The following is an 18617-nucleotide window of genomic DNA, read 5'->3' as shown; positions in this document are numbered from 1 at the left end:
AAGACCAATTAGTGGAAAATATATCAGAATTGGGCTGCCTGTCTAAACACAACCTTTATGTTCCAATGAGTGCTTCCAAGAGCATCTTCTAACATCCACTTGTTTCACCCAAGCAGTGTTCTTGCCTTTGTTTTCCATAGACATTCAACATCATCCTTCCTCCACAACCTGCACTTAGGCCTGCATTTAGTAAACACTACTAAATGACCTGAGAGGTATAGGTTAATTAATCTGTCCAGTTTAATTTATTATGTGTCCTGTCCTCTGCAATCACAGCATTCTCACACAAATCACAAATGTTTCAAATGTCATGAAAATGACAGCAGGTTAAGCATATGTACAGTAGAGAATCATCAGCACATTGTTCAAGATTGTCCTGTAGCTGTCGTTGAGTTTAGTCACTCTGAGTAGGCCTGAGATTCTCCTGAGGCACTGCCATTTCCATCTCCAGTCAGCTGTAGCACTGCATTCCACCAGGAAAAACAAAACCTGGTCAACATGCTTATGACATTCTTAGCTTATATATTTAATTGTTTTTTAAAATCAGCTAGTTTTTCTTCCTCAGCAGCTCTGAACCTTGACGTTTTTACGTGCTAAATAAAAGGCCTTCTATTAGTTCAAGGAATTCCACTTCCACGGTAGAACTGAAGAAGGCCAAAACGTGTTGGTTTAAACAAAAAATAAGCTTTTTTCCCCCACAAACTTCCATTTGTCCTCTAAGTGTCTGAATACGGTCTCTTACAAATCCAGTCTGTTCCTTTATTCATACACTTTAGTTGGAATGCAAGGTAACGAAAGTATACATTCTCCTTCCACAGTATAAAATACTAGTTCCTCCCCAAAGCCTCCTGAATGGACAGGTCTGGTTAGTTTTGGCCAGGTCCGGTTCAGTCAGATCCGTTTAGATCCAGTCAGGTCCGGTCAGCAATGGTCTGACAGGAACCGTTCTCTTTGGTTGGGGACGATGAAGCCATCCTTGCTGTCCATGAAGCTCTCCCTGCGGTCGTGGCCGGAGATGACGAAGATGTGTTTGGGGTCGATCACCACCAGATCGTCCTTCTCCAGCCCTGGATCCTCCACCTCGGCATACGCAGGGTTCCCTGAGCTGCGGCAGAACCTCATCTTCATGGCTGGCCAGTGTGCGGGCCGCCTCTGTGGGAAGCACAGGTAGAAGAACTGAAAGGAGATTTGTGCTAAACAAAATGTATTAGAGGAGCTTCCCTAAAATGTGTAACTACTCCATATAGGCATAAACAATGTCTGATGTTGTCTGATGAAGGTCTTCAATGACGTAAATGTCACAATGTGTTAAGCCTTAACAAAATACATTAAATTAGATGTACTCTCAGTGACTTCCCTGACCAAATCAAGTTGTAAATAAAGACATACAGATCTTTGTGAGTGCCAGCCAGGCTAGCAGGGTGCAGTAGGCCTACTTACCTCTATGAAGAATAGGCTGGCGCTTGAGGTCGGGTGGTTGTACATGTACACCGTTGCTATGACGGCTGCTGCCATGGTGATCATGACCAGCGAGATGCCCACCAGGAGACCAGTCTGCAAGCGCACCTCTCTCTGCTCCTCCTCTGGCTCGTCCACCTCAGCAGCTGGAGGGGGACAAGTAACGAACGTTACCTAACGTTGTAGGAATCTTCACTGTTTGCTGGGCTGTCGCTCATATCTGGGTCAAAATAATATTTGTTTTAATAAAAATGCTTTAGGTGTGTTTTATGTAGCTTGCCAGTGTAATCAAACCAATATAATAGTCTCAAAAGTGCAAATCCTGCCTATCGTGATCATCATGTATTATTCATGAGAATGTTGGAACCAGGCAAGAGATTGGCAACCACTTACGTGATTCTTTTTCTGTGTGCAGGGAAATCTTAGTGTCATCTGAAAGAAAAAAATACATATGGATGAGTGAGGGCCCAATTAAATCAAAACTGGTCACCAGCTTTCTGACGCAAGTCAGAGGCCTGTAGTTAATATTTATCCCAGAGCCATATAGGCATGTACTGTATGCGTTCATAAACAATATACGATGAGAACATACCTTCCACCCTCCCCAGTCTGACATAGACAGATACCTAGTGAGAGGCATCATTCAGCAAATAAGATCCACGTGTGCAGTATGGTGCCAGTGTGTAGTATTTGTCATTGCGTTGTATAAGCGGCTGCACAATTATCTGACAGCAGGCTGGGAAATAGCTGCAGACCGGACCCTCGTCATCTCTACGTCCCTGAGCAGCTAGAGCAAACACAAACCGCAGCCCAACTCCCATTCTACATCCTTCTACCTGAAGTCTGCATTTGTTCACTTCCAAGTGTGCACTTGTTCACTTCCCATCAGGGGTTTCAAAGCATTGGATTGTGTAAGCAGGAATGAACTAGAATGTGTTTCTACTCTATTTCTTGCACCACTTCAGTCTTTTAAAATATGAAGTCATTGTAAACCCACGAGGGCTTGGTAAATATTAAGTCATTGTAAACCCACGCGGGCTTGGTAAATATTAAGTCATTGTAACCCACGAGGGCTTGGTAAATATTAAGTAATTGTAAACCCACGAGGGCTTGGTAAATATTAAGTCATTGTAAACCCACGAGGGCTTGGTAAATATTAAGTAATTGTAAACACACGAGGGCTTGGTAAATATTAAGTAATTGTAAACCCATGAGGGCTTGGTAAATATTAAGTAGTTGTAAACCCACGAGGGCTTGGTAAATATTAAGTAATTGTAAACCCACGAGGGCTTGGTAAATGTTAAGTCATTGTAAACCCACGAGGGCTTGGTAAATATTAAGTAATTGTAAACCCACGCGGGCTTGGTAAATGTTAAGTCATTGTAACCCACGAGGGCTTGGTAAATATTAAGTCATTGTAAACCCACGAGGGCTTGGTAAATATTAAGTAATTGTAACCCACGAGGGCTTGGTAAATATTAAGTAATTGTAAACCCACGAGGGCTTGGTAAATATTAAGTCATTGTAAACCCACGAGGGCTTGGTAAATATTAAGTAATTGTAAACCCACGAGGGCTTGGTAAATATTAAGTAATTGTAAACCCACGAGGGCTTGGTAAATATTAAGTAATTGTAACCCACGAGGGCTTGGTAAATGTTAAGTAATTGTAAACCCACGAGGGCTTGGTAAATATTAAGTCATTGTAAACCCACGAGGGCTTGGTAAATATTAAGTCATTGTAACCCACGAGGGCTTGGTAAATATTAAGTAATTGTAAACCCACGAGGGCTTGGTAAATATTAAGTCATTGTAAACCCACGAGGGCTTGGTAAATATTAAGTAATTGTAAACACACGAGGGCTTGGTAAATATTAAGTAATTGTAAACCCATGAGGGCTTGGTAAATATTAAGTAGTTGTAAACCCACGAGGGCTTGGTAAATATTAAGTAATTGTAAACCCACGAGGGCTTGGTAAATGTTAAGTCATTGTAAACCCACGAGGGCTTGGTAAATATTAAGTAATTGTAAACCCACGCGGGCTTGGTAAATGTTAAGTCATTGTAACCCACGAGGGCTTGGTAAATATTAAGTCATTGTAAACCCACGAGGGCTTGGTAAATATTAAGTAATTGTAACCCACGAGGGCTTGGTAAATATTAAGTAATTGTAAACCCACGAGGGCTTGGTAAATATTAAGTCATTGTAAACCCACGAGGGCTTGGTAAATATTAAGTAATTGTAAACCCACGAGGGCTTGGTAAATATTAAGTAATTGTAAACCCACGAGGGCTTGGTAAATATTAAGTAATTGTAACCCACGAGGGCTTGGTAAATGTTAAGTAATTGTAAACCCATGAGGGCTTGGTAAATATTAAGTAATTGTAACCCATGAGGGCTTGGTAAATATTAAGTAATTGTAAAAGGGCTTGGTAAATGTCACTCACCCATCCTAGCATCCCCATCACACCAAATGGTAATTGTGTTTTGATCAAAAAGGCCAGGTAGTGGTACAACTACTTACCCACCGTAGGAGCACTGGTGAAGGGGAGGGCAGTGGTGACAGTGGTGCTGGGTCTGGCTCTGGTTGTAGTAGTGGTAGTGGTGGTAGAGGAGGTAGTTGTGGTGATGGAGGTGGTAGTCCGCTGTGGCACTGTTCTTGTCATGGCAACTGGAGTGGTTGTATTGTGAGCGTTAGGCACATTGTAAGGTGTTGTGGTGTTGGTGTGAACCATCTGAACACAGCTCTGGTTTTTCCTCTGTGAAATCAAGACAATGTGAATTAGTTTCCAGTTTTGAATGAGTTTCCTTGAGGCCGAAGAAAACAAATGAAGTGAATAGTGAACTGTTCAATACCGCTTCAGGACAGCCCTTATCTACCCAGTCCTGACGATGCCGGTCGAAGCCACTGGAACACCTGTTATAAATAACAGAACAGAACAGCCATTAGGACACAACATGGTGCTGATTTGGGAGAGATAGGTTGTTACATTTCTCTTTCAACTCTTGTCACAGCGAAATTCCACTGTATGCATTCTGTACCTACAAATGGCAATAACAAACTTGACCTGGACTTTTACCTGTGCAGTCTGCTGCACCAGCTGCAGTTGAAGCCGATCTCAGATGACACACAAGGTCCACAGCTGGAGAATTGAAGACAAGCTGAGAGAAAAAAAAGCGAGATCCTAGTACACCAAAAGTTGCTCTAGCCCAGCACAAATCATTACCATAGATCTAACTGTAAAGAACCCTATAGACTTAAGCCCCGTTTATGCCTGGTTCTAACATGTGTCCTTTGCCCTGATTCTGATTGTGCCAACATTTTTGGACAGGTGTAGACGGTTAAAAGACTGATTGTGATCAGATCTTCCTGAACACCTCCAAAGGTATTCAGGGACCCACTGTATCTGGATATCTTACAAGTGTATTCGGATCTGGAGAGTAAAACCATTCAAATCATCAATATACGGACCTCTAAAACCACTGACAGGTGGCACAAATGACTTATGCCATCAATATACAGTATCTCCTAAAATAAATAAATATTATTTTGAAAGAATATCTGTCAAATGATTTACATACAGGAAGAGACCAGGAAATCGGGTCAAAATGTGGACACAGTGGACAGATAAGAGACACATTTTAACACTATGTGTAGACACACATCTGAAAATGTGGGCACAATCAGAATGTTGACAAGATCAGGACACAGGACACGTTAGAACAAGGTATAAACGGGGCTATAAACTTACTGGGCAGAGGAAGCATCTCAATCGCTGTAGAGTTGGCGATCTTGGACTTGAGGATGTCCACTTTGTGGTACTCATAGATGGTCCTCCTGCGAACATCTGGCATAATGAGAAGGTGGTCAATGGTGGTCAGACTGCAGTCAGATCTAATCTTACTGGAGGACCAGGGATGCGGGTGGGGGGGGGGGGGGGGGGGGGGGGGCACACAGAGACACTCAGTAGAGTAGTGAAGTATGATGGTACTCACTGGGTATCTGCTCAATCTCATGAAGCACCACAAATGCGTCTGAGAGGCCCACTTTGACAGGATGGTTCACTGACCTGATCTCACTGATGTCAATGGGAACCTACACACAGGACAATGAGGTATACACATTCATTACAATTAAATCTAATGGCAAGTAGCTCTACTTCTCTAGAATAAGTAATAGTTAGCAAGGAAGAGGAGCGTCACCTCTTTGTAGGCGAAGACGATGCGTCCGTCGCTGTGCAGAGCGGTCTGGAAGGTAAATGGGCCTTGACTGACACTGTCCTGCAGGTGAACCTGATCCCACTGGACTACCAAGGCTGTACCTAAAGGACAGACAGAGAAACACACACAGGCTGGTTAGAACCACCAAGGCTGTACCTAGAGGACAGACAGAGAAACACACACAGGCTGATTAGAACCACCAAGGCTGTACCTAAAGGACAGACAGAGAAACACACACAGGCTGGTTAGAATCACCAAGGCTGTACCTAAAGGACAGACAGAGAAACACACACAGGCTGGTTAGAACCACCAAGGCTGTACCTAGAGGACAGACAGAGAAACACACACAGGCTGGTTAGAACCACCAAGGCTGTACCTAAAGGACAGACAGAGAAACACACACAGGCTGGTTAGAACCACCAAGGCTGTGCTTGATACACAAAGACAGTAGCTATGTTAATTCACTGCACATGGATACAGTTAGTTGTCCTTGACTTTTCTAGAAAACCTTTGATTGACTGAGCAGGGCTTAACATCTATGGAGACACAATTGCCTGTTTGGCTCTATGTCTATATGTCTTACCGTTGTCAAAGTAACTGATGGTGGAGTTTGTGGACATACTGGGGTCAAAGTTGGCCATCAGAGGGGCGATGTACTGAGTGGCCGTCAGCATCCTGTGGATGACATCGCCTGTGTAGATGAAACCTGATGGAGGGGGTGCGCACACACACACACACACACACACACACACACACACACACACACACACACACACACACACACACACACACACACACACACACACACACACACACACACACCTCTTATTTCAGGAAGTGATGGTCCCTTATAATGGTGGTAGTCTCTCACATATTCATTCTCATTCATCAGAGTTTGACGTACCACCAGTTGCCACTGTGATTTCTCTCAGTATGTGACCATAGAACGGGAAGTCAAAGGACAGATGAACACTCTGAAAGGAGAAACGAAATGAGAAAAAGCACAAAAACAAAGATGAGTTTCAGTGACAAGACAAGGAGACACAAGGTATGAGTGATCATCACTGATATTGTAGAAGTCATACAGGTAGCAGTCGGCTCCTGATAAATGTAAGGCGCTGATTTAAACAGGAGCATGCCCTTGTCCTTGATGGTTTGATATCCCCTGCCCTCAGGTTGCGTACCGCTGCTTGTCTGTGTGTGTTGGACAGCAGGCCGTGGATCTTCCCCTTCCCTGGGTCCAGCTGATCTATGTCCACCCACAGATATTTACCAGCAGTCTCTGTAGCCCCATAGATCTTAGATGTGTAGTAGCTATGGTTCATGTCCTGGGATAAACAACATTCATGTTAGCATTCAGTGTTTCCTGGGATAAACAACATTCATGTTAGCATTCAGTGTTTCCTGGGATAAACAACATTCATGTTAGAATTCAGTGTTTCCTGGGATAAACAACGTTCATGTTAGCATTCAGTGTTTCCTGGGATAAACAACATTCATGTTAGCATTCAGTGTTTCCTGGGATAAACAACATTCATGTTAGAATTCAGTGTTTCCTGGGATAAACAACATTCACGTTAGAATTCAGTGTTTCCTGGGATAAACAACATTCACGTTAGAATTCAGTGTTTCCTGGGATAAACAACATTCATGTTAGAATTCAGTGTTTCCTGGGATAAACAACATTCACGTTAGAATTCAGTGTTTCCTGGGATAAACAACATTCATGTTAGAATTCAATGTTTCCCAACCCTGTTGTAGCCCTTAACAAACACACCTCTTCAGCTCATTGAGGGCTTGATGATTAGTTGACAAGTTGAATCAGGTGTGCTTGTCCAGGGTTACAATAAACATGTGTACTGTTGGGGGTACTGGAGGACCACGGTTGGGAAACACTGTGTTAGATGTTATACACTATAAGTCCTGAATATGTGCTGAACAATGAGAGATCATTTCAAGCTTGATTCTGACAGTGAGATATAGAGTGTGTAGAGTTCTATATCATGCCGATATGACAGAACAAGAAACATTATTAAACATGACAGGGTCCTGACTTTTCCTAAACGCAAGACCTGTCCAGGAAACACCCTGGGGTCTAATTAACTAGGGCTCAGGCATTATTACTGTCCTGGTCATGTCAGGAAAACTCCTGGCCCTTAAAATGGTTGTTGTTGTTCCTACTTCAATCTGGGAGCTGTTGTCATGTCTCTCCTCAGTCAATAGGTTATCCTGGTCCTTGTAGTGGCCATGGCGGTCGTCACTGGCCCAGCTCGGGGCAACCGGCCTGGGGGTGGCCAGCCACCTACTCCACCTCTGGCTGGAGGATCCCTGGTCCTCAGACACACTCCCCAGACCTGGACCAAACAAAAACACATTCAGATACATGAGGTGTGCTTGATTTAGCCTAAATCAAATGTATTTATTAAGCCCTTCTTACATCAGCTGATATCTCAAAGTGCTGTACAGAAGCCCAGCCTAAAACCCCAAACAGCAAGCAATGCAGTTGTAGAAGCACGGTGGCTAGCAAAAACCTAGAAAGGCCAGAACCTAGGAAGAAACTTAGAGAGGAACCGGCTATGAGGGGTGGCCAGTCCTCTTCAGGCTGTGCCGGGTGGAGCTTATAACAGTACATGGCCAAGATGTTCAAATGTTCATAGATGACCAGCAGGGTCAAATAATAATAATCACAGTGGTTGTCGATCGGTGCAACAGGTCAGCACCTCAGGAGTAAATGTCAGTTAGCTTTTCATAGCCGATCATTCAGAGTATCTCTACCGCTCCTGCTGTCTCTAGAGAGTTGAAAACAGCAGGTCTGGGACAGGCCTTCCATTGCCTAATATAATGGAACCAATGCAAACCACACTGAATTCTGGTCAAGCTAAATCAAGCTTACACACAATGTATTTGATCCAGATCTGACTCTCCTCTAGAGAGGGCCAACCCCTGCACACCAGGATGGGAGACCCCTGAGGAGAGTAGAAGGGGCTCCCTGTAACATAGTGTGCTGGTTACGTTTCATCTCACCAGTGTTTGAAAAGGGCCCAGGAATCTCCCATGTGAGGTTGACAATGACATGTTGAACGTCTTCAGACAGTCCTTGGAACTAAACCCATCTTTATATACTAGTGTAACGGATGTGAAATGGCTAGTTAGTTAGCGGTGCTGCGCGCTAATAGCATTTCAATCGGTGACGTCACTCGCTTTGAGACCCTGAAGTAGTGGTTCCCCTTGCTCTGCAAGGGCCGCGGCTTTTGTGGAGCGATGGGTAACGACGCTTCGTGGGTGACTGTTGTTGATGTGTGCAGAGGGTCCCTGGTTCGTGCCCGGGTCGGGGCGAGGGGACGGTTTAAAGTTATACTGTTACATTGATGCTGTTGACCCGGATCACTGGTTGCTGCGGAAAAGGAGGAGGTCGAAAGGGGGGTGAGTGTAACGGATGTGAAATGGCTAGTTAGTTAGCGGTGCTGCGCGCTAATAGCATTTCAATCGGTGACGTCACTCGCTTTGAGACCCTGAAGTAGTGGTTCCCCTTGCTCTGCAAGGGCCGCGGCTTTTGTGGAGCGATGGGTAACGACGCTTCGTGGGTGACTGTTGTTGATGTGTGCAGAGGGTCCCTGGTTCGCGCCCGGGTCGGGGCAAGGGGACGGTTTAAAGTTATACTGTTACATTGATGCTGTTGACCCGGATCACTGGTTGCTGCGGAAAAGGAGGAGGTCGAAAGGGGGGTGAGTGTAACGGATGTGAAATGGCTAGCTAGTTAGCGGGTACGCGCTAATAGCGTTTCAATCGGTTACGTCACTTGCTCTGAGACTTGAAGTAGGGTTTCCCCTTGCTCTGCAAGGGCCGTGGCTTTTGTGGAGCGATGGGTAACGACGCTTCGAGGGTGACTGTTGTTGATGTGTGCAGAAGGTCCCTGGTTCGCGCCCGGCGAGGGGACGGTCTAAAGTTATACTGTTACACTAGCCTACGTCTGCCTGCCTGTCAGTGTCAACATGTGACAGACACAAACAGCATACTAACCTCTCTTCCCTGGGAAAAACAAACATCCACCTTCCCTCAATCATCCTGCCAGGGACAACATTGCATCTAAACTCCCCCCTCTTTTCGCAGGAGAGAGTGAACGGCTGCCGCACATTCTTCACACTGGCAGGCCCAACCCAGAGGTTATGGGCCAGTTATGATGGAGGAAGACATGTTGTGAGTCTCATAGAGTGTGTCACATATGGTTCTACTATCATCAGCATACTTAGAAGTGTTATTGTGGTTGGGAGACATATAGAACACCTCAAAGAAACTGGTTTAATGAGCAATCTGCAGTTCAAACAATAAGAAAGTGGGAACCCCGCCACTGATTTGGTAAACAGCTTAGGGATGGGGCTGGATAAATGTAGCAACTGTCAAATTCTAAGACAGAGCTATAGATGCAAGGACTGACCATCCATGAGATCAAATTTACAGTTCTAAACTTGTTTTGAGGCTATACAGTGTTTGTTTACAATTACTTTGCTTACAAACACCAGAGTAAAACAAGCTTCTAGTTTGGGTTCTGATGGAGTGTGACAATTGAACTAAACTCATGAGGCATTTATAAATTATATTCTTCAAGAATCCATGGGTACATAAATGAATGTTGCAATTACTTATTGCCCCTTTAATGAGCCATGAACGGACACTAATAGCAGTAATAAACCTACATGCATGTCAGCAAAGTGACATTTATGTAGCAAGTCCACTTATCTTGTTAAGTTATCTTATCTCCTCTTATCTTAGGAAAGTCCCTTGGGAAGTATTCTATTCTATGCCAGAGAACTGTGTCCACTCTCTAAGGATTCAGTATTGCAGTGATGTAGCCTATTACAGCATTTTATCCTGTACATTTATGGTCTAATGTTAACAGTAATTCCTTCCATATTTTGATTTATTTGAAAGGTAAACAACTTGCCACAACATTAAGGCTATGTAGAAATCTTAGTGCACATGGCTGAGCTTCAAAAAACAAAACACACCAAAGAGAATTGAAGACCAATAATGACTTACAATAAATAAAGACTATTTTAAATAATGACTTACCACCGGCAGGCATCAATTCCACATGAGTTATTTGATACTGGAAAACTATAAATATTCCGGTGATAAATGTGACAGTCTTCGTCATCATCAGTTCCTAAGTCTCTTTATTCCCTTTTAAATTCCCAAAGCACACTATCAAATAAAAAACTCAGTCGGACAACTTTTCATCTGCGCAAGGTCCTTTTGGTTCGAAGTACCAAGGCGACACTATTCCGTCAGAATGTTGTCCACTTCTCAAACAAAAACGCAGAGCAAGTTATGAAATAAAATCCAGTAGTTGCATTTTTAACATAAAATACTAAACATTTCAATAGCAATACTTCCCGTCGCCGGGAAATGCCCATTTAACAAGAATTCAAATTGGCTAAATCTATTAGTCTTGGAAAGGTTGTGTGATCACTTGATAGAGCTAAGTAGGTCTAAGATAATAAGTATGTTGACAATGACTTGAGTGCGATGCTGAAGTTATTATTGTCTCTCTCCCTCTTGCATGGTCATCTCCGTTTTAATAAGTTGAGAGTGGAGACAGTGCATAAGCGCTGGAAACTCTGTACACACGCACCAAAACAGTGAGTCTGCCACCGTGCTGAGTAGAATAGGACCTCCGTCTCTCTCTCTCTCTCTCTCTCTCTCTCTCTCTCTCTCTCTCTCTCTCTCTCTCTCTCTGTGTACTGTGTGTGTGTGTGTGTTTTCTCACCTGCATGAGAGCGAGTTCCTGTGAGAATTCTGTGGATTGGATGAGTGTGACATGTCTCACAAGGCTAAAAGGGCTTTCCAACCTCAGGGTGTGTGTGTGTGTGAGAGAGAGAGAGAGAGAGAGAGAGAGAGAGAGAGAGAGAGAGAGAGAGAGAGATTTGTCTGTGGGGCAGTGCAAGCACACTGTACTCCACTTACTCATGGTCAAGCAAGTTAATATTTCTGACATTTTCGGACTACTAAACAACCATTGATTTAGAACCACGGTGTCAGGGGTGCGTAACTGGTGGCGTGGAAGTCATACGCAGGAGAGCAGAACTTGGTAGATAGCCAGAGCCGTTTAATGTACATAACCACTGGCATACAAAAATAACAAAACACATGGGCAACCAAACCCGTATTCCACCAGTCACATAAAGCACACATACTTACAATAAACAATTCTCGACAAGGACATGGGGGAAACAGAGGGAATATATACAACATGTAATTAGGGAATTGAAACCAGGTGAGTGCAACAACCAGGCAAAACAAATGGAACATGAAAAATAGATCAATGATGGCTAGAAGACCAGTGACGTCGACCGCCGAACACCGCCCGAACAAGGAGAGGAACCGACCTCGGTAGAAGTCGTGACACACGGCGAGTTACTGCAAGTCGAAAAGAAAACAGGAGCTGCCTCCACTATTGCAGCATCATTTCAACTTCCACATTTCAACATGTTCAAATCACCTATGCTTAGTTTAAAGCTGCACTATGCAGAAATGTGGTTGCTAAAAGTCTAATAATTTGCCTACTTTCAGTTTGTCTGAGAAAACAAGCACGTACAGAGTAGAGAATCATTGCACCATCTAAACTGCTGTGAAATATCCATAACCAAACATATTGTATTTCAACTGTTTGAAGCTGGGGTAGAAAACTGAAATTAAAGGATGCAAAAACTAAACTAAAGAACGGGAAGCATAGAAATAAAGCACATAGAACATATTTACTGCTTCTTAGACTTGCTTTCAATAAGAATGACAGAGCTATAACTCACATTTTTATGTGAATTTGGTCGGATCGCCCAAAAAGTTACATATTGCAGCTTTAATACAGTGAAGATACCAAAAATAATTTAGTCCAATCAACATAAGCTAAATATGATGTGTCTGTCCATGGTACTAATTGGTGTGTGTACGCGTGTGTGTGCAAGTATAAAAAAACATGTTGACTGACTCTACTTGTAGAGAAATGTTAATGACATCCTCCTCTCTTTCATGTTGCCGAAACGGTCGATGACTCTGTCATACAGTACACGCTTTTAGTTTTTGTTGTCCTAGGCTACCTGGATAAAATGCTTGCTCGCTAGCCTAACTTTCTTTCATGGGAAAGATGCGCCAGGCCAGGTAGTTAACATTAGCCTACTACATCTAGCTACATATTGAACTTCCATCCTCTCAGGCCAGGGGCAAAATGTATGAATTTATGGTTGGATCAGAATCGCCGTTATAATCACTGGCCAGTAAGGAGAATTAAGTAAAACCACAAGTCCAAATCCCTATATCCATCCATGCCTAATTTAAGAAAGGGACGATTTTAGATTCAGTGGCTAACTAGCCACCGGTAGTCAACTACACAACAATTCAAGTTTTTTCTGTAAATTACGTTCTGGTTTTGATGTGGTGTGATTGGTGTGAAGCCAAATCCAAACTGTCTTCCCTTGACACTTTTGTTTTGGTGCACCAGGACCATTCACCTTTCAGCTCACTCAGTTTACCTCAAAGCTGATTGGCTATTATTTTATTTTTTTATTATCAAATGCTCGCTGACTTTCCTTTTATTCAATGCTATGGGCGGCAACAATGTCATATTCTTTTTGACCAGACAGCATCAGATAGATGGGCTACACATACAGAGAGAGAAAGAGGGGCGCTGTTTCATTCACTTGGATGCTTTCTCCGGTGAGATACATTCAGCCTCTTGTGAATTGAAGGAAATGTGTGAAACACAGAGAGACGAAATATACATTTGGGGGGGAAGCATGGCTTCCCTTGGCATTCATGAGTACATACCACTGTTTACAGTATGGAATACAATTTTGTGGTAGTGTTCACTACTTGATGTATTATACTGTCACGTTCCTGACCTGTTTTCTCTTGTTTTTGTATGTGTTTAGTTGGTCAGGGCGTGAGTTGGGGTGGGCATTCTATGTATTGTGTTTCTATGTTGGGTTTAATGTGTTGCCTGATATGGTTCTCAATTAGAGGCAGGTGTTTGACATTTCCTCTGATTGAGAACCATATTAAGGTAGGCTGTTCTCACTGTTTGTTGGTGGGTGATTGTCTTCCGTGTCTGTTCGTACCACACGGGACTGTAGCGTTTGTTTGTAGTCTGTACCTGTTCGTGCGTTCTTCGTGTATTTGTAAGTTCTCATGTTTTAGGTCAGTCTACGTCGTTTATTTGTTTTGTAGTTTGTTTAAGAGTTTTCGTGTTTCGTCGTTCTGTTAATAAATATTCATTATGTCTTCATCACCCGCTGCGCCTTGGTCCGCTCATTCACCACAAGACGACCGTTACAGAATCACCCAACAACAAAGGATCAAGCAGCGGTGTAACGGGAGAAAGCAACAGCGCACGAAGGAGGAATGGACATGGGAGGATGTTTTGGACGGCAAGGGTTGCTACACATGGGAGGAGATCCTGGCTGGAAAGGATCGCCTCCCATGGGAACAGCTGGAGGCGATTAGGAGAGCAGAGGCAACCGGAGAGAGGAACCGGCGTTATGAGGGTACGCGACTAGCACGGAAGCCTGTGAGTCAAGCCCAAAAATTTATTGGGGGGGGGCTACAAGGGAGTGTGGCGAAGTCAGGTAGGAGACCTGCGCCAACTCCCCGAGCTTACCGTGGAGAGCGAGAGTACGGGCAAACACCGTGTTACGCAGTAGAGCGCATGGTGTCTCCTGTACGTGTGCATAGCCCGGTGCGGTACATACCAGCTCCTCGTATCGGCCGGGCTAGATTGAGTATTGAGCCAGGTGCCATGAAGCCGGCTCAACGCGTCTGGTCTCCAGTGCGTCTCCTCGGGCCGGCTTGCATGGCACCAGCCTTACGCATGGTGTCCCCGGTTCGCCTACATAGCCCGGTGCGGGTTATTCCACCTCCCCGCACTGGTCGGGCGACGGGGAGCATACAACCAGGTAAGGTTGGGCAGGCTCAGTGCTCAAGGGAGCCAGTACGCCTGCACGGTCCGGTATTTCCGGCGCCACCTCCCCGCCCCAGCCCAGTACCACCAGTGCCTACACCACGCACCAGGCTTCCTGTGCGTCTCCAGAGCCCTGTTCCTCCTCCACGCACTAGCCCTGTGGTGCGTGTCTCCAGCCTATTACCACCAGTGCCTACACCACGCACCAAGACTCCTGTGCGTCTCCAGAGTCCTATGCATCCTGTTGCTGCTCCCCGCACTAGCCCTGAGATGCGTGTCCCCAGCCCGGTACCACCAGTTCCGGCACCACGCACTAGGCCTAATGTGCGTCTCCAGGGTCCAGTATGCCCTGTTCCTTCTCCCCGCACTAGCCTTCAGGTGCGTGTCCCCAGCCCGGTACCACCAGTTCCGGCACCACGCACCAGGCCTACAGTGCGCCTCAGCCGGCCAGAGTCTGCCGTCTGCCCAACGCCGTCTGAGCTGTCCGTCTGCCAAGCGCCGCCTGAACTGCCCGTCTGTCCTGAGCCTTCAAAGCCGCCCGTCTGTCCTGAGCCTTCAAAGCCGCCCGTCTGCCCTGAGCCTTCAAAGCCGCCCGTCTGCCCTGAGCCTTCAAAGCCGCCCGTCTGCCCTGAGCCTTCAAAGCCGCCCGTCTGCCCTGAGCCTTCAAAGCCGCCCGTCTGCACTGAGCCTTCAAAGCCGCCCGTCTGCACTGAGCCTTCAAAGCCGCCCGTCTGTCCTGAGCCTTCAGAGCCGTCCGCCAGACAGGAGCCGCTAGAGCCGTCCGCCAGACAGGAGCCGCTAGAGCCGTCCGCCAGACAGGAGCTGCTAGAGCCGTCCGCCAGACAGGAGCCGCTAGAGCCTTCCGCCAGACAGGAGCCGCTAGAGCCTTCCGCCAGACAGGAGCCGCCAGAGCCTTCCGCCAGACAGGAGCAGCCAGAGCCTTCCGCCAGACAGGAGCAGCCAGAGCCTTCCGCCAGACAGGAGCAGCCAGAGCCTTCCGCCAGACAGGAGCAGCCAGAGCCTTCCGCCAGACAGGAGCAGCCAGAGCCTTCCGCCAGACAGGAGCAGCCAGAGCCTTCCGTCAGACAGGAGCAGCCAGAGCCTTCCGTCAGACAGGAGCAGCCAGAGCCTTCCGTCAGACAGGAGCAGCCAGAGCCTTCCGTCAGACAGGAGCAGCCAGAGCCTTCCGTCAGACAGGAGCAGCCAGAGCCGCCAGCCAGCCATGAGCAGCCAGAGCCGCCAGCCAGCCATGAGCAGCCAGAGCCGCCAGCCAGCCATGACCAGCCAGAGCCGCCAGCCAGCCATGACCAGCCAGAGCCGCCAGCCAGCCATGACCAGCCAGAGCCGCCAGCCAGCCATGACCAGCCAGAGCCGTCAGCCAGCCATGACCAGCCAGAGCCGTCAGCCAGCCATGACCAGCCAGAGCCGTCAGCCAGCCATGACCAGCCAGAGCCGTCAGCCAGTCCGGAGCTGCCGTCCCTCAGTCCGGAGCTGCCGTCCCTCAGTCCGGAGCTGCCGTCCCTCAGTCCGGAGCTGCCGTCCCTCAGTCCGGAGCTTCCCCTCATTCCGGTGCTGCCCCTCAGTCCGGTGCTGCCCCTTAGTCCAGTGGGGTTAATTTGGAGGGTGGTCATTGGGAGGAGGCTACAAAAGCGGGGATTGACTATGGTGGGATGGGGACCACGCCCAGAGCCTGAGCCGCCACCGTGGACAGATGCCCACCCAGACCCTCCCCTAGACTTTTGGTGGTGCGCCCGGAGTTCGCACCTTGAGGGGGGGGTTATGTCACGTTCCTGACCTGTTTTCTCTTGTTTTTGTATGTGTTTAGTTGGTCAGGGCGTGAGTTGGGGTGGGCATTCTATGTATTGTGTTTCTATGTTGGGTTTAATGTGTTGCCTGATATGGTTCTCAATTAGAGGCAGGTGTTTGACGTTTCCTCTGATTGAGAACCATATTAAGGTAGGCTGTTCTCACTGTTTGTTGGTGGGTGATTGTCTTCCGTGTCTGTATGTATGTTCGTACCACACGGGACTGTAGCGTTTGTTTGTAGTCTGTACCTGTTCGTGCGTTCTTCATGTATTTGTAAGTTCTCATGTTTTAGGTCAGTCTACGTCGTTTATTTGTTTTGTAGTTTGTTTAAGAGTTTTCGTGTTTCGTCGTTCTGTTAATAAATATTCATTATGTCTTCATCACCCGCTGCGCCTTGGTCCGCTCATTCACCACAAGACTACCATTACATATACTCAGGGTTGGGGAGTAACTGATTACATGTATTCTACATGACTACAAAAAAACTGTAACTGTAATCAGTTGCGTTTCCAGCAAAAATATTGCAATCAGATTACAGAAAATTTTAAAAACTAGAAGATTATTTATTGGATTCAGAAAGGATGTCTGCAAAAACATTTATAATGACACCTTTCAGTTTTGTCTATGACATTCAATTTAGCATTGAAAATAGGCGCAAGTTTAAGTTTGTTCCACCTGAGCAAGTCCGACCATAAGGCAGAGAACACTATGATGACACCAAATGTGTTTGATGGATTGTTTTTTGTCTTCTTCTAATGCCTCTTATTGGGAAAGTAATCAGATTACGTTACTGAGTTTGGGTAATCCAAAAGTTACGTTACTGATTACAATTTTGGGCAGGTACTGTAATTACAGTAGTAACTGTAACGTATTACATTTAGAAAGTAACCAACCCTGATAAATGTATATTTATTTTACAGTCGTAAAGATCGAAACAGAAATCATTTTCCAGAGGTTTAGGTAGGCTGTGGGGGAGATTAATTAATTATTTGTACCACTGTCTTAATCTTGTCATCATCATCATCATTAAAGACATCGCCAAATTCATTATTACATTCTTCATCATCACAGTTATCATCATCAATATCATCATCATCATCATGACATACTTGGTGGAGTGTTTCCGATAGAGTACAAAGAGAACAGTGGCGATGACAGCAGAGAGAGAACCACTCCCAACCACACATACAACAAATCCGTAGTACAACACTACATTATTGAATTAAACAGGTGCATCATTAGTGTAGTAACACCTTGGTAGAAAGGGGTCGTTTCTAACCTCATCCTAATACCATCCAGTCGACTACGCCAAAATATATCATCTGCATTTGTAGATCTTATGAACTCTCTTACCACTACTCTTACTTTTATCTGCAATGTCTAAGCCTGAGAGCTGAGTGACCATGGATACCATGTAACATGGAGTGTGATGATGATGTCATCTGGGGCTACGTCTCGACCAGGGGCCCGGCCCTTGAACACAAACTGTGGAGAGAACAGAACACAGCCTTTATATAATCACACAGATACAGTATATTTAGTGACACAGCGGTATCACATTACCATAGTGCTCATCACTTGGCTTGGAAGCCTGAGAATCGAGGTTCAGTCAGAATCAAACTGGGGACAAAATGACGTCCACACTTTGAGCATTTGCGTCTATTTTACGATGGTTTTATGTCCTGCAGAAAACAGATATCAATTTAAGGAGCTGTTACTAAAGCTAAAGCCTCCCTTAATAGTTATTACTGTAGACACCTTACCCAGAATGGCTGTGTGTAATCCACATATACACTGCCCAAGAACCACACGTCTCCCTGGCTTCCTGACTCAGTCCACAAGACACTAGCAGCACCTCCACTCGCATGCTTCTTCCTGGGGGGAATGAATGAATCAACCAATAAATCAATCCATCCATCCATCCATCCATCCATCCATCCATCCATCCATCCATCCATCCATCCATCCATCCATCCATCCATCCATCCATCCATCCATCCATCCATCCACCCATCCACCCATCCACCCATCCAACTGTCTCTCCACCCACCCACCCAACTGTGCATCCATCTATCCACCCAACTGTCTTTCTTTCTTTCCTTCCATCCATCCACCCACCCATCCAACTGTCTCTCCACCCACCCACCCAACCAACTGTGCATCCATCTATCCACCCAACTGTC

The 18617-nt window shown here is 45.7% G+C and overlaps 1 protein-coding gene across 1 annotated transcript; it reads right to left on the bottom strand.

The window, feature by feature from the left end:
• Nucleotides 1-921: 921 nt before the first annotated feature.
• LOC120019877 (plexin domain-containing protein 2-like) lies at nt 922-18087 on the bottom strand. The gene is made up of 15 exons (XM_038963290.1): nt 18079-18087; nt 17846-17919; nt 8599-8621; nt 7860-8032; nt 6863-7006; nt 6583-6652; nt 6262-6384; nt 5661-5779; nt 5454-5553; nt 5210-5305; nt 4538-4619; nt 4314-4374; nt 3982-4216; nt 1441-1604; nt 922-1152 (listed from the first exon to the last, which is right to left on the bottom strand). The coding sequence occupies exons 1-15, from the start codon at nt 18085-18087 to the stop codon at nt 922-924; spliced, it is 1704 nt and encodes a 567-aa protein (XP_038819218.1).
• Between the last annotated feature and the right edge of the window lie 530 nt (nt 18088-18617).

This window comes from Salvelinus namaycush, chromosome 25, assembly GCF_016432855.1.
Source record: "Salvelinus namaycush isolate Seneca chromosome 25, SaNama_1.0, whole genome shotgun sequence".
Lineage (NCBI taxonomy): Eukaryota > Metazoa > Chordata > Actinopteri > Salmoniformes > Salmonidae > Salvelinus > Salvelinus namaycush.
The sequence above is the reverse complement of the archived record's forward strand: the minus strand, read 5'-3'. Positions and strand labels throughout refer to the sequence as shown.

Bases quoted from the DNA above. Each gene is read 5' to 3' on its own strand.
- LOC120019877 (XM_038963290.1), bottom strand. The intron at 8,033-8,598 runs GTCAGATCTGGA...TGTTTGGTCCAG, and splicing joins TTGGCCCTCTCTAGAGGAGA to GTCTGGGGAGTGTGTCTGAG. The intron at 5,306-5,453 runs GTGAGTACCATC...TCATTATGCCAG, and splicing joins TGAGATTGAGCAGATACCCA to ATGTTCGCAGGAGGACCATC.